Genomic DNA, 27,934 nt, shown 5'->3' with positions numbered 1-27,934 from the left:
CGAGACCATTTTACACGCCTTCATCTCATCACGCCTGGATTATTGCAACAGCCTTTTCACCTGTTTAACCCAAAAATCTATTGATCGACTCCAGACTGTCCAGAACTCAGCTGCCAGGCTTTTAACCAGAACAAAGAAATATGACCACATTACTCCTATTTTAGCTTCATTACACTGGCTCCCAGTATGTTTTAGAATTGACTTTAAAATTTTATTGATCACTTTTAAAGCTCTTCATGGCCTCTCGCCTTGTTATATTTCTGACCTTTTAGTCCCATACGCACCAGCACGTACCTTGAGATCCTCGGGCAGAGGTCTGTTGTCTGTTCCAGAGTCTCGACTGAAAACTAAAGGGGACAGAGCGTTTGCTGTCAGGGCCCGGAGGCTCTGGAACAGCCTGCCCGAGGAAATCAGGTCGGCTGAGTCAGTGAACTCTTTTAAGTCCCTTCTTAAAACGTACTTTTATAGGAGAGCCTTTCCCAATTTTTATTTGACTTTATTTAAATGTAAATGCTCCGTACTTGTATAGCTCAAAGCGCTTTTACACTACATCTGCATTCACCAGTCATACACTGAGCCTAAGTGCTCAAACTAGCATTCACACTCATTCATACAGGCGGAACAGCCTCCAGGGGCAAATCGGAGTTCAGTATCTTGCCCAAGGACACTTCGACACGCAACCAGGGGGAGCCAGGGATTGAACCGCCGACCTTCCGATTAACGGCCAACCCACTCTACCTCCTGAGCCACAGCCGCTCATCCTTTTTATTTTATTCTATTTTACTAATTTTATATTTATCTTAAACATGTAATTTAGTCTTTTCAATGTTTTCTTGCTTTTATCTTGTATTTTTTTGTTTGTATTATTGTCTTTTGGGTATTATTGTTTTTACACTTGATAAAGCACTTTGTAACTTGTTTTTGAAAAGTGCTCTACAAATAAAGATATTATTATTATTATTATTATTATTATTATTATGTTTTTTCTGTTTATATTCCTCAAAGTATGGTGTCCGTATGGAGACAAAGATAATATCTGGACACTAGCCTACCAAGTCAATACGAATCTTAATTTTCCCCAACCAAATTTCATTATATTTTGAGTATGCCATCTGAAATAACTCTTCATGCACTGGTTCCCAAGATGAGCATCGTGGCCCTCCAAAGGGTCATCTAAGTTGTTGTGTCTATTGTATTCTATAATCTCTCTAATCTCTAAATTCTGGACAGTTTTCAGCCCTATGCAAAATCACTCAAAGGAATAACCTGAGAAGGGGAGATCACTGTGGTTAAACTCACAGCTCACAAACAACCTGTCACAGAGGGTCACAAGCCAAAAAGGTTGGGAACAACCACTAAAATGAGTGGCTGCAGACCAAAGCAACCGACCACAGTGGCCACACAGCTTGATTTGGCATAGCTTGTCTTGGCCTTGGAACAGAGGCGCAAGTAACTGTTAACAGTAGAGCTGAGTCATGACAGGAATCACCGCACAGTGGGGTGACACTCACTTACAGCCACAGCCAGGTTGAGGGAAGTGACTTTGTCCTCCTCTGGTCCCACTGACATGGATGGCTCAAAGATGGCGCCCTGAGGCAGCAGGAAGGAGACAGTTTGATTGGGGTTGAATGTGATGTTCTCTCTGGGAATATATCTCGTGCTGAAGGGGAAGAGGGTCTGACTTAGACATTGCATTTCATTAGAAGAGATTAAAATCTTGTATGTTATGTGACATCAAATACACGCGATGAATATGCCTTATTGCATGAAACATGAAAAACACTTGTTTCTATACTGTATGTCAAATCAAATCTAAAGCCTGGCATCAAAATGATATAAATGAGGTAAACAAATCAATCTTACCGATATGTGTAAGGTCCTCTTTCCACTACCACTGGCTTTGCGCCATACTGCATGACCTCAATGGGGTTTTTCACATCAAAGAACCAGAATTGCCTGAACACCTTTACCGTCGTAGACAACCAGGTGTCATAAGCTGTCGTTCCAGGCTCAATGATGACTTCCTAAATCCCAGAAACACACAGACAGTCTATTTTTAACATGCCTCAAGACTGCCAGCAGGCCAGCCACCCCAGTGATACACGAAAATGGTGGAGCCTCTAAGCAATTAAAATGTTTCTCTACTGTGTCACAAAAAAATCACAGATGCTCTTTTGATGGGTTCTTTTGATGGGTAAAAAAACACAGCACACTTGGCTTTCTGCACAGCTTCTTGTTTACCAGTTGAAGCAGCTTTCCGAAACGCACGCCTCTTCCCTCTTGTGTCTCCTGATTCACCTTGATCTCCGCATACACACACTCTGTCACTCCCTATTCCCGAACCCAGGGTGAAACTGTGCACCATACCTTCTTCACTGTCCCCTCAATGACGTTATTCCCCACTGGGATAAGGACGCCTCCCAGGATGGCTAACGCAGCCCCAAACACAGCTCCGGCTATCAGCCCGCACCTTCTGTTACAGCAGCCCATGGTGGTGTGCGTTTCCCTCCGTCCGACCGTGCGTCTGTCTATCTCTCTTTCAGCCTGTTCTCCTTCTGTCTCTGTGTTTGTGGTGTGTGCTGGTATGTGCAGCTTGTCTGTGTTTGTGTCCCCGGCAGCAGCACAGGCAGTACTGTACCATCAGAGGAGTTGGTCAGGCCAGGTAAAGGTACAGGCACATCTGGCACACACCCAGAGACCTGTTATAAATTAAGTTACATAATAACAAGAAAGGTTTATGGTTCAGCTGAGAGACATCTCCCCAGGTTTCAGCGAGCACTATCTGACCAGGTGATAACAGCAATAGGTTGAGGTGAAAGTTTGAAATAGGAGTGAACGTATGTATATTGTGTAAAATAAGTTTATTTCTGAACCCAGAGAGATGTCAGTTCTAGATATACAATGACCTAGACGATGACAAACTAAATTAATTCTTATTATATTCTTTTCTGTTCTCTTTCTGATCAGTTCATCTCTTATCTCCTCTCCTATTTCTGCTTATCCAAGCTACAAGCTTATAAAGCAATATTTGTGGTTGTGTAGTTCCACGAGGCTTGCTCAAATAAATTGCTTTTTAATCTCTTGTGAAGATATTTCGTCAGTCTTATCTTTATTGATTATTGTAATGTACATGACTTCCCTGCACATAGATTTTTAGAACCTAATCAGCAACCGTATAATGTTGGTTGTGCACATAGTGATTGATCAATAGCCTCCTTGTTTGCACGCTTTGCTAAGATGTAAAAGTAACAAACCAGACTCTTCCAGACTCAGGAGGTTTTGCATTATTTAATTGTAATTGTTTTCCCGTCTCATAGGCTGCTGTCAATACCTTCCCCCAAACAAAAGTGCATACCCTAGCTAGTGTACAAAATGAGACCAGACTAATAGGTGGGTCATTCTGGCTATGACATAGAACAGGGACAAGAACAGTGAAATTGGTGGAGCAGCCGTTTAAAATTGGCAACATTTTAAAGCGATACAGAGCTGTATGGTGCTCATTTATGGGTAGTATACTGCTCTACAGCACCTTGAATTTACATATTATCACCACTGGATGGCAGCACCACCATTCCTTCAACTCTCAATGCCTGTTTAGAACATAAGGCCTGCATATGTGGTTCCTCCCACTGAGTGAGCTGCCAAAACCCTGTCTCTTTCCATTCAAGCAAACATTCTTGTCAGAACAGTTTGAATCTCACCTGACATTGTTAATCTTGCAAGTACAGTTTAAACTTTCGGATTGGGTTTCAGTGTGTGTGAGCATACACTAGGCCTATAGCTGTTCTCTTTCTTTGCCAGCTGCCAGTTTATATCTTTGATGGCCCTCTGGCCTGTAGGTTTGTATCTTCGCTGTGCTGCTGCTTGTGTTCTGTGTTTCCCTTCAGGACCCGGTAGGTTATGTTAGTATTCTTCCTCTCTCTCTATCCATCACTGGCTCTCCTCATCTGAGCTTACGCTTAGTTTTAGGCACAGTCAGGAGCAGCTGATCATCTGACCTGAGAGCGCGGACGGGTTTATAAGAGTGTAGAAGCTCAGAGAGGTATGGCGGGGCAAGACCATTTAGTGATTTAAAAACAACAAATAACAGAATTTTAAAATGGATCCTAAATTGAATAGGCAGCCAGTGTAATGAGGCTAAAATAGGGGAAATGTGCTCATGTTTACGTGTGCCCGTTAAAAGACGTGCTGCTGCATTTTGTATCATCTGGAGATGGGTGATGGAGGACCCACTAACCCCCATATATAGTGAATTACAGTAGTCCAGCGGTGTAGTTATAAAGGCGTGGATTGCAGTTTCAAAATGTTGTCTTGACAGAATTGGCTTTATTTTGGCCAGCTGCCTCAAATGAAAGAAGCTTGATTTGACAACAAGCTTGATTGACACCTTCGCACATCCACCATTTCATACTTTTAGTTAATGAATTATGTTGGCATTTCTGTAAGTATTTTTTCTTTCCAGTACAAACGTGATATTTTCCCTCCTTTTGTCATGGCCTAAGAGCTGGGTTGTGACGTATGTTTTGTTGAAAATTTATCATTCATTATAAAAATATGACACAAAACATTGCTTGTGAATCTTTATTTTAATAATTTATCTGTAACTAACTTTAACAATTCTTATAAACAGGCTCATATCATGGAAAAGCCCATTTTGTTGGCCTGCATTTCCTAAAACGTTGCACTTTACTGAGGGATTTGTTGACATGCACCATGCAATGGTTCTCTAACAGTACACTTTTGGTGGGGTGGGGGGGACACCAAAACAGCAAGCAACATTTGAAAAAAGGGCAATGAAAGTATTCTCAAACTGCGGGAATATCTTACTGCATGTCTCTGCCACCCTTATACACCCAGACCAGTCCACTTGTCAACTGGTAAGAGTGTGTGGGTGACTGTGTATTTAAAAAAACAGTTTTTTCTAATACATCAGGAATGATCACCACGTACACACTGGTATGTCATTTTTTTATAACTAGGAACACTGGTCTTTTCAAAGAACATGAATGTGCACTGTGGTATTTTTGTGTTATATAAAATGACATTAACTTTTTTGCCTAGGGGATACACCCTCTGACTCGTGTTAGCTCAAACATAGAGAGGGCGTTGATGACAAAGACTGAAACCTCCAGCCAGCATTGGATTAGAAAGGAAAGGTCATCACAAATTTGCATGTACAAAAAGCCGCATTTGAAATTAAAATTGCATGGAAAGGAAGTGATGTTTACACCATTTGTGTGGAAAACTTTGAAGGGAACACCACCAACCTTTAGACTGAGTTTTGACTTTGAAGACTTGTACTAGACTTTGGCCGACAGGCTAAATTATTTAAACCACAAACAATAGTCATGTACAGCTGACTGGGTAAGGGATATGACAAACACTGACATGATTAGAGGTGTGGTTCCTATGGAAACAATACATGCTAGAAATGTAGGCTGTACAGTTAGTCTAACCTAAAAAGGTAATAAAATGAATATGATCAGATAAGTTTTAATACATGTGTATCATACTAGGAATATATGTGATATATTTTAATATATATATCTTTAAGAATGCTACTTAAACTGCTGTTATTGATACTCTCAATAATTATTATGTTCATTGTATATCAAAATTCTGAGGTTTAACTTGGGTGGCAGAGAGTAAAGCTATTTGTGTGCGAGTTTGAAATGCGATCCACTATCAGGGGGTTTCCGGTTTGGGCGTCTACCTTCAAAATAAAGGCGTCAGAATAATTGTCACACACAGGCACCAGATAATAAACTGAAAATCAACAACACAACCTTGGTTGTAAATACATATAATATATTTGTTTATTTAAAAGTTGATTTGACAGGGACCACGTATAATAAACTGAAAATCAACAACACAACCTTGGTTGTAAATACATATAATATATTTGTTTATTTAAAAGTTGATTTGACAGGGACCACGTATAATAAACATACATTTCAATACAAATCTGATGCATTATACAGAGAGATAGCATAAAACATACGTGTGTTATGTAATATACTAATGCAGACCTGCACTTCAGCAATAGTCAAACATTTTTGATTGATTACGCAATACCGGGCTGTCAATGTCAGCGATACAGGTGGGACATTATAAGACAAATGTACATTTACGTATGCATTGCATGTACATTTTAAATACATATTTTACATATACTTGGGGAAATAAAATATGTATGTGAAGGTTCTCAGTCCTCCAGGTCACGGTTATCCAAAGAAGGTTAAAATGAAGGACAACTGGACTTGTTTGAAGATACTGGAATATTTTGCCTGTAATCCAAGAGGCTTCTTCACTTCTGACTGAAGGCTGGGATTCCCTGCCAGTCAGTCAGAACTTAAGAGGCCTCTTGGGTGAGAGGTGAAACGTCTTCTAGTATCTTCAAACAAGTCCAGTTGCCCTTGATTTGAACCTTCCTCGGAACATACCTTCCTGGGGGGTTCATTTTAATCTCAATTAATTCTGTAGGTAATTGTGTTTATATAGTAGTGGACAGTAGATAGGTGACAGAAAATGAAGGGAGAGAGACAGAGAGAATGACATGAAGGTCCCTGGACAGAATCAAACCAGAGATATGTAAGTACAGAATATGGTAGCCTATGCGTCTTAACCACTGGGCAACCAAGACGCCCAATTTTAAGTCATTTTGGTCTTAAAATGTTACATGGCACTGTTGTCCTCCTGCAAGGCATCACTTTGTGTTGAAAAGTAGTGGAGACATAGGAGTTCAGATTAGGGGCATGATGACACACTTGTGTCGCAAGACCTGCTCAAAAACCTGCTCAAAGACCTGCTCAAAAACAAGATGAGAAGATTTTTAACACTATTATGATGAAATATGAAATGCTGAAATATATGAGTGGGGGTCTGGGGGCCCTCTCTCAGAGGATTTTGAGCATTAAACACTCAATGTCCTGGGTGGAAATGTCTTTGTTTATAAAAAGAGAAAAAAATTCAGATGACAATTCATGAATAGAAAAATATAACTGAATGTAATGCAGTAATCAGCAGCTTGTTACGATTTTGGACAATGTACATTTGGTTCTTCTATATTTAAATTGCTTTGAAAGTTTTTTGATTAAGCTATTTTCCAGAACATTTTTAACAAATTGTTTCAAAAAGTCATGGGGACAAAATCAGCCATTTCAAAATGTGGTGGGGACATGTCCCCAGCGTCCCCAGTGTAAATGACACTTTTTTTTTAACAACTTCCATAAAAAATGTGTACTGGGATCCGAACTTTTCCTTTGTTTTAGAGAAGAAATGGGCTAGTATAGTATAGTATAGTGTAGTATAGTGTAGGACATTTATTGTCAGAGAAAATGTTGCAGTGAATGCTTCTAAATGTAGTGTTTTTTTAGGATTAGTTGTTGAAATGACACCTTTATTGTGAAGAATCAGACCGGGAGAATGGTAGTTGTTGCTGCTCAACTAGGGGAACACGGCGCTGCTCTCTCCAGTCCTAACCGTACATACAACATTGGCAGTCGCCGCCACAACGAATGGAGGCGAACGGGTGAAGGAGATATCACCAAGGAATAGTTTCGCTATCAAAATAGCTTTCCCTCGACTGCAAGACGGATTTTATGCCGAAAAACATCTCAGCGGACAGAAGAAACGCCACACTATTTTTTTTGAAAAGTCGGATCACTTCCCTTTCCCCCCCAGCACAGATCGATCGCCTGTCATTTAAAAAAAAGGGCGTGTGTGCGTGGTGAAGGCAGTTTTAACCATTTCATGCGGGCATATATGGTGTTTTAGGTGTTTGTGTATATATATCTATATTTTTTTTCCCTACACCATCTGGGTCTGAAGGACACAGTCGAGGATGGGATGCACGCTGAGCACAGAGGACAAGGCGGCGGTGGAGCGCAGTAAAATGATCGACAGGAATCTGCGGGACGACGGGGAGAAGGCAGCCAGGGAGGTCAAGCTGCTGCTGCTCGGTAAGGGAGGATGGGGGGACACGGTCGGTGGACGAACTTCGCTGTGTGTTCGCCTACAGCAGTAGTAGCTACGAGAGGGGGACGCACCCTGCCACAAAAACCACTTTAGTGGCGGTTAAATTTTTGTCGGTTTTTGTTTAATGGTCAATTTTAGGTGTTGACATTTACGAAGTGTTGGAGTTTCACTACCGCATCGCTAGCATGACGCTAACGTTACTCCCCTCCTTGCTTCCTTGCCAGTAAACCGTCAACTAAATTCAACATATTGTTAACATACTTACAACGGGGAAACAAAAACACTGAACGTTACTAGCCAAAATAGCAAAAACAAAACGTCATATTGTTTTAAATTGGGGTTTTTAATCCGCTTAATTAAAATGTTGTTGTTAAAATGACATACATGGCAGTTTTTTCTTTCTTTTTTTCGCTCTGTTGTTGGCAACTTGGCATTAGATCGAGTCAGCCGACTCTGTAGACCATTTGTATTGACTAAATCCTTTCAACAATAGCACATTTCCTCTGGTCTAGTCCAGTGCAGTGCAGTGAAAATAGGCCCGTGGCTCATTAGGGGCCCAGGCCTGACTGAATGAGACTGAAAACTTTTGAGTCCAGTCATTTTAGGATGTTTAAAGCTTCAATCCCTGTTTGCAAATTCAAAGTTGAGCTTAATGAGGGGCTGAGGGGATTCCCTCCCCCCTCTTGTAGTATTATCCACAGTTTTTCTGAGCCTGAAAACCAAATTTTATACCTTGTTGCCTTGTTTTGCTCTCATTTCAAGTTCAAGAATAAGAAAAATACAGATGTCTCAAATGGGAAAACATCTTGCGCAACAAATGCAGGAAATTACAAGAATGAAGTAGCAAAATGAAGTCTAGCCTCATAAACATAAGATTTAAATAGCAGCCATTTAAACTGATTTGCCTTTAATTAACTTAATAACTAAGCAGTGGTGTGACATGACATTTGATGTAGAGAAAGTTGCTTCGTTGCGCTTTATATTACTTTAAGCAATGGCCAATTTTGACTGACAAAACCATTTCTCTTCATATTTGAGAAGTGCCAAAGAATCCAACATAGGCTAGTATTTTGGTAAATTAATATATTCCTTTAAAATCAACCACGTGAATGTTTTATCAGTGTTACAGTACATTCACTGAACCTTTTACACTTAATTATCGCACTCATTACATGTGTATTGTCATGTCATTGCGCCTGTATGCAATTATGTGAAGCGCCTGCATTTAGAAGCCAGCCATCTGTAAATTATCGGCATTACTTGCATGTGAGGAAACACTGTTATCCTTGTAAATAGTGGCTGTAGGTAAAAAAAAGTTGTCCATCATCAGTCCCCTTTGGCTTTGGGAAGTGTTGACATGCACACACACGGTATGTGGGTTACCAGGACACAAAGTCTGAAGCCAAATACCAATATCAGGCAGACACTTGACTGAAAGCAATGAAATAAGAGCCGTTAGTGGCTTTTGTGGACAAATTTGTGGAACGGAGCAAGATAAACAACATTTACGTGTGTTCTTTGCACTTTTGCACACTTTTGGTGTTCATTGAATCACACATCAAAATTACACAAATATTTACATTTCCAGGGATATATGTAACATAAAGTGTGATGTTAGTGTTGTTCTGTTTGAACAAGCATGTACATATTTTCTTGCTGAAGGTCGACCACATTCCTCAGGTGTTTGGAGGCCAGATAGGGCTTGCTGATTGAAAGCGGGCAAGTTAGGTCAAGTTTCTGATACGCTGCTGTAAGCTGAAATATGAGTTTTCGTCAGACACAAACCGTGTGGCATTAGCTTAACCCTTCCCAGGTTTTGGAGTAGCTTACAATAGCTGTTTTTGTTGTGATCGTTCTGTGCCAGCTCGCATGGCCCCCACGCGTGGCCGCATTGGCACAGCTTCCTGCCATTTGCGTTTGATCCATTCAGCGTGATGGCCTCTTCAGGTTACTGCCTGAAGTGACACACAAACATGCTGGGAGAAAGGAAAAGAGGGGCCCGTACGTAAGATGAGAGCACTGCTAATGACTGAAGCATTAAAAATGAACGCGCTCCGTTGCAGAGAAGCTGTGGCCCTAAGTTAGGAGTTTGAGCTGTTTACATGGCAGATAAACAGTCACTGAAAACATACTGTTTTGGAGCTGTTGATCTGGAAGCAATTCTGGAGTGTACTATCCTCTAAACACACCCTGTCAGCAAAGATAAAAAATCAACAAAACATGTGGCTTGGTAGCAAACGGCTGGCAGGGCTGTGGCGATGTGTTGTATGCTACTAGAAGAAAACAAAGTCTTTTGTTTATCACATGGAGGTGACTCCTACCAAATGGGTAGATATTTGTGTAAACAGCAAACCTCTGGTGATTTAGTGAGTGTCAGGTTTGTGTGGTAACCTCCTGGTTCCCCGGCGCAATCCTAAATGTTAACCACAGGCTTGTGAGCGCTCCTTGTGACCGGCATGAAATCATTACGCTGACTTAAAAACTTCAATTTGCACGAAAAATCTTGGGGAGAGTTTGAATCTAGTCTGCGTGCCCACTAACCACCTGGCAGGCTCAGGTGTCAGGAGGGAGGAGCTGTCATCTATTTTTTTTTTTTTCCCCCTGAACATTTTTCTCATTTAGCTTTTAGTCTTTATTTGGCTCTCATTTTATTCCCATCATCTCCAGGACCCAATTATCCTACTATTCATATCTACATGTTAAAATAGATTACAATCTCCTCAGCCTAATTGCTCTTTCTATAGCTGTCGTTCAGCTGTGGGAAGATTTTTATTAATACTCCTCAGCCTGTGTCTTAACATTTGTCATTGTTCTCTCTTGAATAGTTTCCATATTTTTAAAATGATGTAGCCAGAATTGCCAAACATGCAGCGCAGCGTGACAGTGTCACTCATCTTAGGGACGAGGGGTCCCTCACGAAATCGAAGTCTATTAATAGTTCACATCCCTTTATCGCTGTAAGCGTCTTTGGACATCTCTGTGAATAGTTCAGTCTGTGTCAAGTGTGTGTGTGTGCGTGGGAAACAATCTTTTAGCTATTGATCTGCTTGTTGGCAGATCGATCCCTGTGGTCATTTCCCCTGGTGGGTAGCACTGCTCGGCGGCTCCTGGAATCCTCCGTGAGTGACTCATTCTTAAATCCCTCTAGAGGGAGGGGGGGGGAGAACTGGGTAGTGAGAGAGGAGTGAGATGAACAATACATCATAATGGGGAAAACTACTGTAGCAGACAAAGAATGTATAAGAGGAAGAGGGATGTGTATGATGGAAAGCGAGTGAAAAACAGAGAGGGTTGGGGGGTGGAGGGTGCTGGGCTCATGCCGCTAATGTGGCATCACCAATGTGGTTAGCACATTGTGCCAAACTTCATAAGCCCAACTCAAGTGTTTGGACTGTTCAACTAAAAGTGGACGTGTTGGACCAGCAGCCTGGCACCCATAAACCTCCTGACCCCACAGAAATGTGTCTTCATGCCATGGATTTAACCCAAAAGCCAGCACGAACTGTAGTGAATGAGGAGCCTGAGAAAGACACATTTTTACTAACTTTAACTTTGGTTGGCATGCGAGCACACGTTGCTCCATCACATCTCCAAGAGAATTAGCAGCGGCATATGGTTAATCTATAAATGAAGAAGGCCCAGGCGTTGTAGCCATTTTAATCACATTCATCTCCATACTGCCATTGTTAAAAAACCTTCCACGTCCTCGCTGTCTCCATACTTAGTGGAAGATCAACCGGGGGAGCTCCAAGAGGAAAGATGTGTTTGCGGTTGGTGGATAGAAACGGCTCTGTTCTCTGTTGAGGAAGAAAAAAAACCCTTCCATTTTCACTGGAAGGGTTAGCTTGGATTTTCCTAAAATAGTTTGAACCGCTAGAAACAGAAACCAGCTGCTCCAGTGGTTTTGAATCTGTAGCTGTTTTGGGGTGGGTGTATCAAAGCTGTGGGTGTGTAACATGACTCTGCATGAGGACTGATAGGTCAGGCCTGTGGTGCCGTGTAACCCTTAAAGGTCTGTGTGTGTGTGTGTGTGTGTGTGTGTGTGTGTGTGTGAGTCAAATTCAGGACGCCTCTGTGTTTTGTATTCCTCAAGCCTAGAGGGTTTGACAAGAACCACACCCTAATGATATCACTGGTGTTAAGAGGCCATTGCCAGATCCCAAGTGCAAAGACATAGATGCTGAATTTATGGTGTATGTGCAATTTTAACCATACAAACACTTTAGTAGGCAGGCTAGTTGTTGTTGTTGTTATTATTATTATTATTATTATTATTATTATTATTATTATTATTATTATTGTGGTGCTGGTTTTAGTTTCTGTAAACTGGTACTGGTTATTTATCTAACAGTAGTGGCAAAATACTTCTCTGATGCAACCTTTTCACAATTACAGTAACAATGATCCATCAAACATCACTGTTTGTTTTGCGTTTGCAATACAAGGTGATCACAATATCCAAGTATTTCTCAACCAGTGTGATGCACCTCTTTATCATTTTCACTAAATATAAGCATCAGTTCACTCAAGACATCATCAAAGTTAGCCCTCCTTTTTAAAGCTGAAACAACAGTCTTGTTTTTCTTCTGAGGGAATTTCTTCTGTTCTCTTCTTTTTTTTTTTTTTTTATCCGACCAGCAGTCAAAAACCCAACAATATTCAGGTTACATTAATATGAAATAGAGAAAAGCAACATTACATATGAGCTAAGATCAGGAAATATGTGGCATTTTTTTCTGCATAAACAGCCGGAAAAAATGAATAAATAATCAAAATAGTTGCTAGTTTTCTGCTGCTTGACTCATCGTTGCAACTCTAGATGTCTGTATTTGCATTTTTTTGCAAACAAAGACATAATAAAAAACTGAGAAGTCGCATTACTAGCAGTTACTTGAACGTTTCCTTTATAAGGAAGCTACTTTGAACTTCAGTGTGATCTCATAGCCTGCCTGAAGTGGGTGTTCATGCGTCCCACTGAGAGGCACTGCGTCGGTATGTGAAGTGTCTGTGGCATTGTGAAAATGGCTGTTGGGGGTGCCAGCTCACCGGCCTGCCGTGCCCAGTCGAGCAGCGGATCTGCCGTCTGTGTGCGTGTCCCTCTGAGAATCGCACAGCCAGTGTTTGGCCTCAGAGCACAGGGAGATGCCACTGTAGTGTTACCCCCCCACCCCAAGGCGCTCCGGCACCCAAGTGGTGACACATAATTAAAATAATGTGTCCTCAGGGGAATCTAATCCAATTATACAGAGGGTTAAAGTGTCAGGGCTGTAACATCAGCATGTAGTTATTGCTAAGAGGAAGTTTGTAGGAATTCAGACAGTGTGCACACTGGACTGGGATGCATATATATTTATGTGATAATTTTGTGTTAAAATCCTTATAAATAATGTACTGGGAGAGCTGCCGCTTACAGCATGAAGCAGGCTTGACCGCAAGTGTGGCATGTAGCATAAATGCACTTTTTTTTTCTTTTTTTTTGCAAGAGCAAGGAAAGTGGAACTAGATTAGGCGGATGATTTATTATGCAAGAGTAAACCACCTTGTCTCTGCCGACAGTATCACGAGGTAACACGCATTGGTAGATTTCATGGTATGATTCCACTTCCCCTTATTCTGTTTCTAGAGCTGAGAGAGAAGCTGGGGGGTGGGCCTTACTGAAGGAATAGCCACTCTCAACTGGTTTAAAAGATCCTCCCAAGTGGCAGAGGAGTGTTACGTCAGTGACAACTGGCCAATTGCTTGCTATAACCAAGTCCATGCTGCTGTAATATGAGGACTTTGAGTGCACATTAGTAGACCTAATGTAGTTTATGGTAATACCCATTAGAAGACAAGAGCCTAATGAATGTGAAGGACATCACAAATGGCTTTAATTGGTAAAATTAAGAAAAGGGTGCTTCCAAGTGACTGGTTTCAGGGACATCATGTACAGTAGATGAAAAAAGAGCAGCAGATACATAATACATAATGGTCTCAATGGAAGCCAACATGTCATACACACACGCCCAAAACCACAAAGCCTCCTCAGGTGACTGTGGCCTCACACTAGAGATGTCCTGCATACAACAAGAGCAGTTGCCATGGCACTGTGACGAGTGATCCGCAAAGCAAAAGCTGCGCTGACAGTCTGATTCCCTTTGTGTTCGCCCTGTCTCTCTATCCCCAGTCGCTATTGTCATCATAGCGTTGTCTCAACTATGTCTCAACTACAACGCCTTCAATCTAATTAGTCCCCACCCACCCCCCCATCCTGAAGTGACACCACGTTCTTCAGCACTTCACAGCACTGTCAGTAAACATCTATTTTATCATTAGTTGTGTGCCGTGTTAAAGCCAAGAGCCTTGATGATGTGTGGTGATGCTTTTGCTAATAAAATTCCAAACACATAGTTGGCGTATACAGTGTTGGATTCAGTAACACTAATCTAGAGCAAGCTTAGCAAAGCAAAAATAATCCGTATATTAGTCGGGAACTGCCTGGAGCAGAGGCCAAATGAAAGGTTTAAAGACTCCTTTTAACTTAAAACGCTCAAGTCATACACAGACCTCCTTACACACACACACACACACACACACACACTCACTCACTCACTCACTCACTCACTCACTCACTCACTCTGTTTCTCAGTTCTCCATAGGTTGAGGTGGTTATGCTCATGTTTCTTTTTCATGGTTCCTCACCGTGCCATGTGGCCACATTAGATCACTGTGTAAAAACATTGTAAGTGCTTTATAATAATATGCATATAAAGGAAGTGAGCTGGTTTACGTAAGCATTAAAAATGTATTTGGCTTGTTACAGGCAACATTAGCCTCTTGAAATATTTACACTCCTCTTTTTCTTCCTCTTGTCTTTTCCAGGTGCCGGTGAATCGGGAAAAAGTACAATTGTCAAGCAGATGAAGTGAGTCCAATTTTTGTTACTGTTGCATCTTATCATTCTGCACACTGACCAAAGAAAACAAACTCTTTTTGCAGTCTATCAACGGTGACGTCCTACATCAGATATGTGTAATGGATAGAGTATTCGTTTTTCCACAACACAAATAGTGTCAAACACCAGTCATGCTTTTATAGTGTCTTTCTGGGTAATATTACACGCTGTGTCTCACAGTACAAATAGGTGCAATGCATAATGAATCATGAAGACAAACCCAGCAGAATACATTAATATAGACTCTGCATATACATCATCCTCATGCTGCGTGTGTGTCCTGCATATAAATTACATGTTTCATAAACATCCTTGTGGATACACTCATCAAACAGACATACGCATGTCAAATTCACTATGATATTGCTTCTTCTATTGGTTCTTTACCTGTGACATCAAATCCATTGGAATACCAGTGTACTGAGAGATCTCATTATACAGTCTGATTTAAGGAAATTATTTACTTTAGAGTGTATACATGCATATTTTCTTACAATGAAAGGAAAAGTGAGGAGACACATTTATTTGCAATTATTTTTAGGCGATACATCGTTTAAATAATTTTTCTAGCTTAAATGAAGAACATTCTCCAGTTGTAGCTTCTCAATCATAAGGTTTAGTTGCTTTTCTTTGTACATCATGGTAGTAAATGGACATTTTAGAAGGGGGGATTTAAACTGTAAGTCGAGCAAAACAAGCAATTTAAAAAATGTCACTTTGGGCTTGACATTTTATGGACCAAACTATATGTTCACTAATCGAGAAAATAACAGGAAGATTAATTGATAAAGAAAATAATTGTTAGTTGCAGCCCTGCTAACAAGTATTACCTGTGCAAAAACAGCCTGATATAGCTTATTCCTCTGCACCGCAGACCTTCATTTTTGTTCAAAAAAACAAATAAAAACACATCACTGAGCCACAGCATTGCAGTGGGTGACATGTTCCTTCATTATAATGAATATGGGCTCTCAATTATTTTGAGTCGATCCCACATTCACCGGTCTGCTGCCATAAATACTCAGTAGCGCACCAATTCTGCCGCTGGAAATAGTCTCCAACAAATGTAGTGTTTTCTCCTTTTTAAGTAACTTTTTCCTTTTTATGGGATTTGTTGACAAGGGTAAAACTATAGAATAATGCCAGCCTCGTCCTTTAACCATAAAATGTGTAAGATAACAAATTATTAATCTGTGTTAAGTGTCTGTATTGGATTTGTAACTTTAAAAAAAACATTGAAGTCCAAGAAAATCCTTTTACATTGTCGCTGATGCCTTTATCCAGAGTAACTTACACTCATGCCACAGTAGAAAAAGCTTCTCGTCCATGGTTGACTGTTATTTAAACAGCCAGAAATGAGGAGCATAGAGATCAGGGCCATTGTGGCCTGACAATATCTTCTGCCGACATAAGCCTCTAAGGTCAGAGTGTTGAAAAGAGATACTGAATAAGAGCTGAGAAGGAAACTAAGTGAATTCTAAAGAACGCTGAAAAAGTATAGACACGATTCAGCGGGGAGAATTTGTCATGAAAAATGAGTTTTCTGTGTGTGATGGTAGCATTTGGAAGCGTTTGCTCTTGTTTGTTGCTGGCAAATGGCGCATCTGCTGAACATATTTCTCCGCTTTTTCCGCAGGATCATCCACGAGGCAGGCTACTCAGAAGAGGAATGTAAGCAGTACAAGGCTGTGGTCTACAGCAACACTATCCAGTCCATCATCGCCATCATCAGAGCCATGGGGCGCCTCAAGATCGACTTTGGTGATGCCGCAAGAGCTGTGAGTGCGAGAGAGAGGAGTGTAATTTAGTCTGTTGAGAGTAGAGACCTGAATTGAGTTTGTGGTGTTGGAAAAGAAGCTGGGACTAACATTGGAACAGTCTAGAGCCAACGCTCTTGGGAAAGTACTGTTTGCTCTGAATGTAGTCATGATTTCAGAGGTCTTTTCCTGTTGTCTAAAAGTCATTTAAAATATATGTAAAATCAAGTCAAATTAGGTGACGTGATGTTTTACAATGTTTTGCAATGTTTTATGCTCTTCTACAGAAACATTCCTGCTTGTACAGTTGTACACACGAGACAAGACAAGGAAATAAGAGTGCACACTGTTTTGGTCATTTGATCAGCACCTGTCTTGTAAATGTCCTTATAATTAACATTAATCTGCTACCAGATTAATGTTAATTATAATGGTGGTGTAATGACTTTGGCGGTTGATTTATGATACTGACATCAACGCAACTCCTCTTCCAGGACGATGCAAGGCAGCTGTTTGTGCTGGCGGGCTCGGCAGAGGAAGGCTTCATGACAGGAGAGCTGGCCGGTGTCATTAAGCGCCTGTGGAAGGACGGAGGTGTCCAAGCCTGCTTCAGCCGCTCCCGTGAATATCAGCTCAACGACTCGGCAGCATAGTGAGTCACAAACACACACACGCAAACAGCCGAGGTAACAGTTGCAAGTTCACCAGATTTATGAGTCATACACTGAAAAGACTCAATGGTCCTACACATACCAGTTTATGTCACCAACTGCTAATGACAGTCTTTCCATCAGATAACCAGACGCCCAAATTACTGCCATTCTACTGCAAACACACAGAAAGCTGCCGCCACAACTTGCCAAACACAAGTAGTCCCAGCCTTCAAAGCATGCTCAGAGAGCAGAAAGCTACAGTACAATGCATCTGTCTGGACTTTTACACTGTCAATATTTGCCCTCCTCCGTCATGCCTGAAAAGCAGCGGCTGGAAAGACTATTTAATCTTTGACCTTACACCTCAGCACAGGAACATTTGCCGCATGTTTACAAAATAAGTGACTTTTTTTTACACAAATACAGAGAAAAGCTGAACCAGCCTGATTCTTTTGTATATTGTGAAAGAGCCCTTGGCGTTGAAATAAATTATCTCATCACAAGGAAACTCCTGTGTGTTGTTGAGAGAAAGGCCATTTGCCTTGTTTTGCTGCTGCAGAACAAACATCAGCTGTTACGTCACAGGCCAAGGGGGCTGCCGTCGTTGGCCATTTTCTAATTGGTTCCTCTAATCCTGCTGTCCAGGGGCTTTTTATGAGTAGGAACCACCATGGCTAAACCTTTTGTGGGTTTTTTTTAAACTTCCCTTAATACCTTGGAAGACAAACAAAAGGCTTGTGTTTTGTCTGCTAGCAGCTAGAGATCAGCAATATTTCCCTTATAATTTCTCAGCAGTAACCTTGAGGTATTAGCTTGGGTCCAAATACACACAGAATGTGTAGGTTTATGTGTGACGTCCTGTATGAGTACAGCATATGTGCCCATACAATGACAACAAATATAGAAATATTAAAGCCGCAAGCAGCAACTTAGACATTTAGAAACTTAGAAAATTTGTTCAGAATTCATCGTTGGATAGTTGTATTTGATGCAATTCAAATTCACATTAAGGTTTTTCCAAAAAATAAAAGGTCGTTGTTATAGTGCCACTATCTGGGAATTTGATCCCACAGTTTAGTCATTGTAGATGAGACGGGATCATTCTGTAAAGTGTATTTTCATTCATGGGATGTACCTACGCCTGCTGTAGGGGGGGAAAAAGTGTATGCACCTTTAGCTTTCAGACTAAAATTTTCTTCTTTTTTTCACCTTGGAAACAAGTCCATTCAGTAGGTGGTCTGGAGCTTTCAATTATGTCACACAATCTTCCTCAGCAGGTTGTCCAGTTGTCCTGGAATTATAGATGTTTAAGCATATTTTAGCCTAAATGTTGCGGTTAATACGTTAATAAATAGATAACAATATACATAGATTTTGCCCTTGACATGAATTAAAATATTTCCAATTGGACACTTTAGTGGGCTCTTTGATGGACCTAATTCATTTCATTCGGTTGCAGTGTATAAAATATTCAGGTCAAGTAATCCTGAGTCTTCAATAATTGAAACATCTCTATGATCAGCAGAATTGAGTAGATGATGATATGGGTAAAATTATAAAGAATGAACAAAATTCCCTATGATGGACTGGTAACCTGTCCAGGGTGTACCCTGCCAAAATAAAAGAAAACAATGCAAGCTTAGGTTAAAATCTCAGGACCTGCTTGCCATTACACAACGGCTGTAACCACTGAGCCATCGTGCCGTCATATCTAAATTTACCACAGGCAAATTATGTATCTTATCTTGTAACCCACACAGCAGTGTGTTTGGCTTTTTATCTTCACCTAATTTAGGGTGAAACTCAATTTTTCAGAAACTGAAAACGTCAAATCTTACAAAATGTGTAGTCATCTAATACTGTATATTCTGGACTCATTTTCTTGCAAGATGTTGCTCTGCAAAGAAGTAAACTGCTTCACACCGAACGTTTGAATCATGACTTGTTTTCAGGCCGAAATGTGGACTCCAGACTGGTTTATCACTGTGTATGCAGTGGGAGTTGTTTGTTCAACTGGCAGTTACACACTTGACCTTGACACATTTTCTCCTACTTGTTTCCTCTCCTGTTCTCTTTCTCACTCCCTTTTCCTCTTTTCCCTCTTTTTCTTCTCTGCTGTTTTTGTTTCCCCTCCTTTTTGTCCTTTTCTTTGTGTCCTTCTCTCAGCTACTTGAACGATTTGGACAGGATATCCCAGGCCACCTACATCCCAACTCAGCAGGATGTCCTGAGGACCCGAGTCAAAACCACAGGCATTGTGGAGACGCACTTCACATTCAAGGACCTCCACTTCAAGTGAGAATTTCTTCACTGTTAACAGCTGGTTCAGGCTCAAAGTGTTTTACATTATGGCTTAATTAGCTTTCCTTCCTGTTGCTGACTTCACTCCCATAGAAATTCCCTTTGTACAGCTCTTAGTTGTGACACAGTCTGTCATGGTGTTCATCAGCTATGACTCAGTAATGGCCCTCTGTTAAAAAACACAGACAGGAAGTGGGGGCAGTAGGCCTGATGATGTAATGATACCAGAAGTTTTGTAGCTGATGCCAGTGTCATTGAAATTCATAAAGTTGAAGAGAGAAATAGAGAGAAATACCATGTTATATGTTCCATAAACACACACACACACACAAATAAAAAGTCTTACTAATATTTCTGTGTTTACTCCATCTTTTTCTGTAAACGGCCATGATGACGCAACCATTTTGTCACTGGCATTACAACATGTGTTTCTGTAAGGCTGTAATGTAATGTAGGAATTACACAGTGGTGGCTCACCAGAAATATGAAAAGCAGTATTTATTCTTCATGGTTCCAATTTAATGACTAACTTTGTAGCTGTGAAGGTAAACAGAATGGGAGGGGTTTGACCTGCTGAGCCAGGATGTCAGCCTTTAACATGTTTCTTTGATTTGGCACCAGTTAAATGTTATTTATTTTCTTTTGACAGTCCCGCCTCCAATCCTGTCTTTAAAACTATAGTATTTCCACACAAGCTTTTTTGCAGTTTAGTAGACCAATTGGAGCTTTTACAGGAGCTAAATGAGGCGTTTGGTTCTCTTAACATGCCAACGCAGCATGTTTGTTTTTTTGATTCTTTAATACAGTGTTCCTGTGGAATCTGGTTCAAAAGTGCTCTTCATAGTTTTTGCTTGTCTAGAAATTGAATGTGAAAAATGTATGAAGAAATATCCACAATGTCTGACTTACAGAGTTCATGCCACTTTGGACTGCATTTAGTCAGAATGGCTCTCTATTAAGCAAGCAATAAAATGCCCCCCACATTTATACCTTTTAACTGAGCAAATAGAAAACACAGTGCAAAATTTAAAGGTCTGCTCCTGTTTTGAATTGTTTTTTTCCTCTGCTTTTACATAGTCACTGAGTGCACAGTTCAATATAGGCATTTGCGGGACACTCTGCACCGCTAACATTTTATCAAAATGATTTTCAAGTAACAATAGACAAAAATGTCTGTTTCCTTTCCCCTTTATCACCAACTGTCATCACTAAACCCTGCAGAAAGGCCAGAGCATCCAGAGCAATTCCTCCCAGACATTTATTTTATTTTTGTTTCATAAACATTGCTTGTATTGTGTCTGTGTATGCATGCATGCTGGTAACAAGTTTACATTTTTACTTCTTTCCTCCCTCCAGAATGTTTGACGTTGGCGGTCAGCGGTCTGAGAGGAAGAAGTGGATCCATTGCTTTGAGGGTGTGACCGCCATCATCTTCTGCGTGGCCCTCAGTGACTATGACCTGGTGCTGGCTGAGGACGAGGAGATGGTAAGTGCTTCCGCTTCTGACTCATGGAAGAACATAATAGCAGGCACTTTGTGTTCGTACACAGTGGGAACATTGTCTCTGTTTACTGGAATTGTGATGTAGAAATAAAGAACAGGTTCCGTTCAAGGTCTTTCCATGTTTGTGGATCACTGAGCAAAGCGCAATAATGAACAGCGACTTCATTTTTTTTCTTTTAGAACCGAATGCATGAGAGTATGAAGCTATTCGACAGCATCTGCAACAATAAGTGGTTCACAGACACTTCCATCATCCTCTTCCTCAATAAGAAGGACCTGTTTGAGGAGAAGATCAAGAAAAGTCCTCTTACCATCTGCTACCCAGAATACGCTGGTAAGATTGGCAGCATATTACAGAATAATTTGAATATAGGTAGCCCTTTCATTTAGTTTATTATTTCGTTAACAAGTAAGCCATGAGAACCTGCTAATGATGTTTGTTTTTTTTTCTTTCAAAAGTTGCTTATGAAGTCAAATGTAGGCATTCTGCTATTTAATTTTTCTTTTTTTATGAATTAAAATTATTATTTGGGGAAATGCTTAATTGTTTATTTGGTACCATTCTAATATTTGTCTGCTAACTGTAAGGTACAGCTAGAAATCAGTTTAGCTTAGCACAAGGACTGGAAACGGGGAAACCGCTAGTCTGGCACTGTCAAAAGCCTAAACCAGAACCTACCAAGCCACCAAGGGGTCATGGAGATGTTTTGGTTTCACTTCTGGGGAACTGTCATGTCGTCTATATTGTCGTGCTCCTGACCAAGAAATAGTTTGGCACTTAACACTGCATAAAACCACAACTTTTTGAATGAATTAAAGAAACAAGATGCATTCAATGCCTTTTCCTATGTTGTGACTTCCTGGCTCTTTCGCTTCCTGCTCCTCGTCTTTTCCAGGCTCCAACACGTACGAGGAAGCAGCTGCGTACATTCAGTGTCAGTTTGAGGACCTGAACAAGAGGAAGGACACCAAGGAGATTTACACCCACTTCACCTGCGCCACAGACACCAAGAATGTGCAGTTTGTTTTTGACGCTGTCACAGATGTCATCATCAAGAACAACCTGAAAGACTGTGGACTCTTCTGAGGATAATGACAAACAAAGATGAAAACGCTTTTTTTCTTGGTAAGGAACTCATCATCATCATCATCATCCCTCCTTAATCTTTCAAACAACCCGAGCTCAACCAAGGTGTACACCCTTTTGACTGGCAGAGGGGTTGCAGGTAATCATCAGGATGCAGGGGGAGTTGCTGAGTAAAAGTGTGTGTCTGCATCTCTCTTTCATCTCTCTCTTTCAAATGTGTTCAACAAATTGGCTTCAGATTTGTTTTCAGAGCTTAAGCATTAAGAATTATGGGGGAACATAGCTGGAGTTGACCACAAAGATGCAGCATAATGCATCATAATCCAATCTGTAATTTAATCACTGGAATCATTGACTTCTTTTATCAAAGGAATAAATACATTTTCTGCTCCATTTAGATTTGTGTGAAACGATAGCAGCAAGGTTGCGCTCTCCAAAACCTCTCTTTAAAACGATTCACACCCATCCCTCCTCCTTCATGTATCTTTCTCCCTCCTCTTGTGTCCTCAGGCAGTGGAGCCAGTTTATTGTGCATCTTTGGTGGGGAAGATGAAAAGAGCCGGGAGGATCAGTCACGGACCAGTGCTGTACTATATGCCACTTTTAACAGCTTTATTTATGTTTTTGTCTTGGAACATTTTCAACTAGCGTTATGACATTTGTGTAGGATGTTTGTATCATTGTAAAAGTGTCACCACAAATATTCCACACATTTTTAAAAAAAAAAATTACTTTTCCTTTCTGTTTAAAATTTTTGAGGAGGAGAAAGGATATCATGTTTTCGCTGTTCCTTCTGCCGCTGTCTCTGGAAAAGGAAACTTTGCTGTTGGTGGAAATGCTTCTTTTCTTCCTTCATCAACAACCAAAAGGGAAGAAAAGGGGTACAACTTTGAGTCCAGTTTGTTGGTACTTGTGCCTTCGCATGCCTTTTACTGCGGTCGTAGTCCCAATGCTTGTTCTGTTGCCTGCTGAATTGTTCTAAACATAAAGAGGTAAACTGTTTTCATATGTTAGTGTCCCTGCTCTTTTCTATGTGCACACCACTGAGCTATCGGAATATTTCTTTCTGGTCTAAAGGTACGTGGGTCTCCATGGTGGCCAACATGTAGCCTCCACAGTCCCCTACCCCAATCCCCCCACCCGCCATGACAATGGAAGGCCTACTGGCCAATCACGCAGTACAATACTGAGATGTATATTGTTACATTTACCTCAAAGATCTGGGGGTCCGCTTTTTAAACAGTGTACAAAATATCCATTCTTCCCAACCCTTTCGGAAAATGGTTAGTTGAGGCACTGAGCTTATAATATGCTCAAGGACCAGAGTAGGCACATTTTAATGTATCTTTTAATGTATTTTGGAGGAGAGTTTGGGAGTTTTTGGTGTTAAGGAGAGAAAAACTGAACCACAGAAAAGATGGTTTTAAAGGTGAGGGTGAGGTCTGAGATGTTTTAATTTTCAGACACTGTTGTTGGATGCATGTATTGTGTTGATTTGAGAGTAGAGGCGCTGTTTAAGGATCCACAAAGCCTTTAATTCAGGTGATGGGAACTAAGGTGGTTAAGGGAGCCTGGTCTATGATTTTAGATCAGTACTACTTGCCAAGAAGAATGATAAATACAGTCCTGGATCTGTTCAGATAAAGAAACTGCCACAACTGTTAATGTATGTGTATGTTCTCCACAGATGGAGAATCTTTGTAAACTCATCTCCCTTATTTTGCTAATAAAAACCATTTACAAACCAAATGGAGGTTCTGTCATATTTGTGTGTGTGTGTGTGTGTGTAGTCGTCAACAATTGAGAAGCATTTTCACACTAATGAAAGCTAGATGATTGCACTATTAATTAGCTGCTGAAGCACAAAGCAGGACAAACTCTAATACTCCCCTTTGTCAACTGCATCTTTTAAATGCCATGCTACCATCACATATTCTTAATCCTATACACTCCTCTTCAATGTTGGTTATTGGCCTGAGAGGGTCCTCTTAAATATTCCCAAAGATGAATTGTTTTCTTCTATCATGGATCTCAAAAGCAAAATCCACTTTATAAAAAGATAATTTTGAGTAATGGGTCACACACTCGTGCTTTGATGCTTCTGTATTCGTGTAGTCCAGCTGTGTGCCACTTCACGTCATCATGAATGACAAGCTTGCCATGCAGATGCTGTTATATATACTGTATGCATTTCTTATGAAGCGAGGTTCCTTGTTCTCCGAATGCAAATGCAATTAGAGACGTCAGTTCCACACAACCTCCATCACATTTGTATTCCTCTGTGGCCTTTTAAGGCTGTGGCAGTACTCGGTGCAAAAAACTGATCATGGCTGAACATTTGGCCACACAGAAAAGGTTAATTTGCATGTACTGATAAACAACCTTAATCTTATTGTCCTATTAATGACTGTGATGTAAAGCACTCCTAGGGCTGTCTCAATGCTCAGATGTGTACTCTGTGTCACCCTAACTCAATTTGCATTGTAAATGTTCTGTGGCTTGACATGTAAGTGACATCAGTGATGGTTTCCTTTTCTAACAATATCTCTTCAGATGAGAGATTGAAAGGCACGATTTCTATCACTTTGTGTGTGCCAGAGCTGCACAAAAATATATTCTAGTATGCCATCTTACATTAACTGACTTTGTAAACAGCACTGGCATTATGTTAAATAGCTCCTTATTTACACATCCTGCTCATACAGATCAACTTTGCGTTCATTGTAGTCCTATGGCCGCCTGCTGAACTTAAGTCCACTCATTCACTCGTTTGTTTTGGTTTCTACCAACTCATGAAGGACATATGTGGCTCCTTAGCTTCCAAATGTTCCTCTGTGTTCACCAGCTATTTACACATTTTTTCTGCAGACCCTGAAAACCAAAACAATTACTCCGAAATTCTGACAACTGCAGCCAGGTGTATACAGCACGTTAGAAGCGCCATCTTGTTAATCAAGAATGGGAACTTCAGCTAGCCGCCTTTGGTTTGCCTCAAGTTTAAATAACGGCAAAATAAAGTACATTGCTCGAGTTTGTCACAGGACAACGCCACGAAGAATGGAAAAAAGTTCAAATGTGGCCACTCTTCTCAAAGCTGCTACTTTACTTTACTGCCCGAGAATTAGTAGAGGATGCTAATTTAACGTTAGCCCCAAACCAGCTATGCGTGTTAGCAGCTAACGGACTTTTCAACAGAGGTGAACTTGATGAAGTTGCCTAACGTACTGAACATAAAGTTTATCCTCATATTTCCCAAGATGAATTGTATCGTAACGTTACTGACTTGGACTCAAGTATCAGGTAAGCGAACCTATAATATTGCATTGTCTGTTTCTGTGACCTTGGATGGAGGAAATACCCAAGGTTTCCTTGGTTAAACTCTAACGTTAATAACTTCTGAGAGTTTGATTTCTGGATCGATGTGTTATAAGTATTTTTTGACCGTTATAAACTGTAAACCTGAAATTAAGTTGTTAAATGCGGAATAATGAATGTCGGCTGTCAAATTAACTCTGTCAGTGCCGACAACACCATCAGTTTCCAATCAAAGTTTGATTTCAAGTGTCCTGTAGTGTTAATGGTAGGCTATTATTCGGTAAGTTAGAGCTGACTGTAGCTGCACCACCTGGTAAGCTTTTTATTGGATGTAGAATTCTTTACCCCCGAGTGTCAGAGAATGCAGTAGTTTTAAAGGCAGTGTAAAAATATGGTTGAAGGACAATCCGGTATGTAGTCATTGAGCTGTGAGACTCAAACTGTGTGCATGGTTAATTTCTTGTACTGATGGTTTGTGTATTTCTGCATTGGGATTGATGATGTTTTGTTTTTTATGGGAATTTATTATTCTTTTGTTTTGGGAGTTTTGGTATAGTTGAGTCTGTTTGTAGTTAGCTATATGTTTGATTTGGTCAGCTTTTCTATATCTTTATTAAATGTAAGGTTTGGATTTATTATAAATTTTTCATTGTAATACCTTGTGCACTATTAACACCTGCCCAGGGACTACAGATGGGAATTAGCTTTCAGCTGTATCTGATGAAGTACATATATTTTGCATTTTCCCTGTCAAATAAACTACAAACAAACACTGTCAGCCAAAAATATGTGCTGATAACAGCATTTGATCAATGTGCACTGCAATGTGTCTGAAAAGGAACTGAAGAGGTGGATGCATTATTCGGCAGAACAGATGTTGTAGGCTACCTGCCGAGATTTGCATCCACCTGTTTTCTCAGCCACGACGACTATGGTATATATGAAATTATAAATTTCAAGAATAAACAGCCCAAAATATGAGCTGGTAATAGTGTTTGACCCTCAAGTGTCTGAAGCTTAGAGATAGATGCATCTATCAAGAACACTGCTCTCAGACATATTGAGAGATTAATCAAGGAATCGTCGCACATTTCAGTGCATCAAGGAATGCTACTTCTACTAAGTGTAATAAAATATTGATGAATCTAAACGTTCATAAAATATTGACCTTGAATCTTTTATCACCATTGATGAACCTCACAAAGAATATTATATCGTTTCTAAACATCTCTGGCGCTTTTACGCTTTAGCTGTGCGTGCTCCCATGAGGTGCATGCAATTCTCGGTGGGCAGGCACAACAACAGTGGGCTTGTTGATTTTTGTTTTGCTTGTTTTATGACTTGTGTATTTGTACCACAGACTGTATATCTCTCTGGTTTAAAGTTTATGCGGCTGCTATGGTGACATGCCCTCTATCAGAAACATTTCATGAGTCCATCTTCTCAAATGTGAGGATTTGCTGCTTTTCTCTTTCTCTCAATTATTTAAATTTTTAAATTAAAAAAAGTCAGATTTTTTAATAAACCAATTGATTAATACAACATAGTAAAAAAAATGCTCCACCATAAACTTATACATTATTTCATGAGTTATAATATAATGATATAATATAGTATGTCACAGGGGCCTTTTTTGCATTGAGTACTGTACTTTTAATTGGAAGAAGAAGAAGTGTAATTTCTTCTCTCAAAATGTACTGTCTTTAAAGAGAGGCTACTGTACAGTCTCATTAATTTGATTTACAAAAAGACTGAAAAAGCTGCGTCAAAGTACACTCCCTTGACTTCTCCCGACATGGGGGATACCCTTTTCAGTTGGGCACTGTAAGTGGTTTGGGCGCCACAAATACTTTGCATGTGTGGATTGTTTGCACACACATAAACACTGCTGATTTGCATGCTGGCGCACTCTGGAGCAACAGCATTAACCCCAGCAACCCCATTTTTGAGCTTCTTTTACAACTTGACACAAAGGTGGAACGAGTCCGAGTGAGATCGATGAGAGGAAGAGTGTACGGATGGGTTTATGTGATGCTGGGCTATGAGGGGGTAGGGGTTTGGCTCTCGTGTGTGCTGCCAATTGCAGGAGTTGAAGTGTTTGCATGTGGGTGGGGGTTCATATGCTGTATTTACAGCACATTTAAAGATGAGCGAGGAAGAAGAGGACAGAGTAAACAAGGGGGCAGCCATGATGTAACGGTGTAAAAGCAACACGGGGTGACACTGAGAGGGTGGTGAATGTTTGAAGTCTGTGTGTGTGTGTGTAAGGGAGATGAGGAGGGCGTAAACAGATGGAACAATGGGGGCATTATTTCAGTGCTGTTCCATTGCTGTGTTCACTGTCTGCTCTCCCCTTCAGTCACTTTCTCTGCGGGCAGCAGTCAGCAACAGAGATAAGACAGGCTTA

General features: G+C 40.5%; 3 protein-coding genes across 7 annotated transcripts in view; 2 read left to right on the top strand and 1 right to left on the bottom strand.

The window, feature by feature from the left end:
• Nucleotides 1-2,571, bottom strand: part of cd36 (CD36 molecule (thrombospondin receptor)) — an 8,012-nt gene extending 5,441 nt beyond the window's left edge. Inside the window, exons 1-3 of one of the 2 annotated variants that reach the window (XM_046071535.1) lie at nt 2,368-2,571; nt 1,864-2,024; nt 1,516-1,660 (exon numbers count right to left, since the gene is read on the bottom strand). In XM_046071535.1, the coding sequence (XP_045927491.1) occupies nt 1,516-1,660; nt 1,864-2,024; nt 2,368-2,490 (429 nt within the window). In that variant the 5' untranslated portion in view covers nt 2,491-2,571. The other variant, XM_046071536.1, reaches the window with a different exon arrangement.
• Nucleotides 2,572-7,461: 4,890 nt separating this feature from the next.
• Nucleotides 7,462-23,961, top strand: gnai1 (guanine nucleotide binding protein (G protein), alpha inhibiting activity polypeptide 1). 3 transcript variants are annotated; one of them, XM_046071778.1, is made up of 10 exons: nt 7,462-7,729; nt 7,831-7,961; nt 14,839-14,881; nt 16,548-16,689; nt 17,163-17,320; nt 19,488-19,616; nt 20,979-21,108; nt 21,306-21,459; nt 22,022-22,251; nt 22,723-23,961. In XM_046071778.1, the coding sequence occupies exons 1-9, from the start codon at nt 7,602-7,604 to the stop codon at nt 22,210-22,212; spliced, it is 1,206 nt and encodes a 401-aa protein (XP_045927734.1). In that variant the 5' UTR covers nt 7,462-7,601; the 3' UTR covers nt 22,213-22,251; nt 22,723-23,961. The 3 variants fall into 3 exon arrangements, with proteins under 3 accessions (XP_045927734.1, XP_045927737.1, XP_045927736.1); XM_046071781.1 differs by having other exon boundaries at nt 7,463-7,722; XM_046071780.1 differs by having other exon boundaries at nt 7,463-7,961.
• Nucleotides 23,962-24,956: 995 nt separating this feature from the next.
• magi2a (membrane associated guanylate kinase, WW and PDZ domain containing 2a) overlaps nt 24,957-27,934 on the top strand; it is a 243,837-nt gene continuing 240,859 nt past the window's right edge. The window contains exon 1 of one of the 2 annotated variants that reach the window (XM_046072262.1): nt 24,957-25,512. In XM_046072262.1, the coding sequence (XP_045928218.1) occupies nt 25,419-25,512 (94 nt within the window). In that variant the 5' untranslated portion in view covers nt 24,957-25,418. The remainder of the gene's footprint in view (nt 25,513-27,934) is intronic. The other variant, XM_046072265.1, reaches the window with a different exon arrangement.

The sequence above is a fragment of the Micropterus dolomieu genome, linkage group LG16 (genome assembly GCF_021292245.1).
Source record: "Micropterus dolomieu isolate WLL.071019.BEF.003 ecotype Adirondacks linkage group LG16, ASM2129224v1, whole genome shotgun sequence".
NCBI lineage: Eukaryota > Metazoa > Chordata > Actinopteri > Centrarchiformes > Centrarchidae > Micropterus > Micropterus dolomieu.
This window is presented reverse-complemented; position numbering and strand designations above follow the sequence as displayed.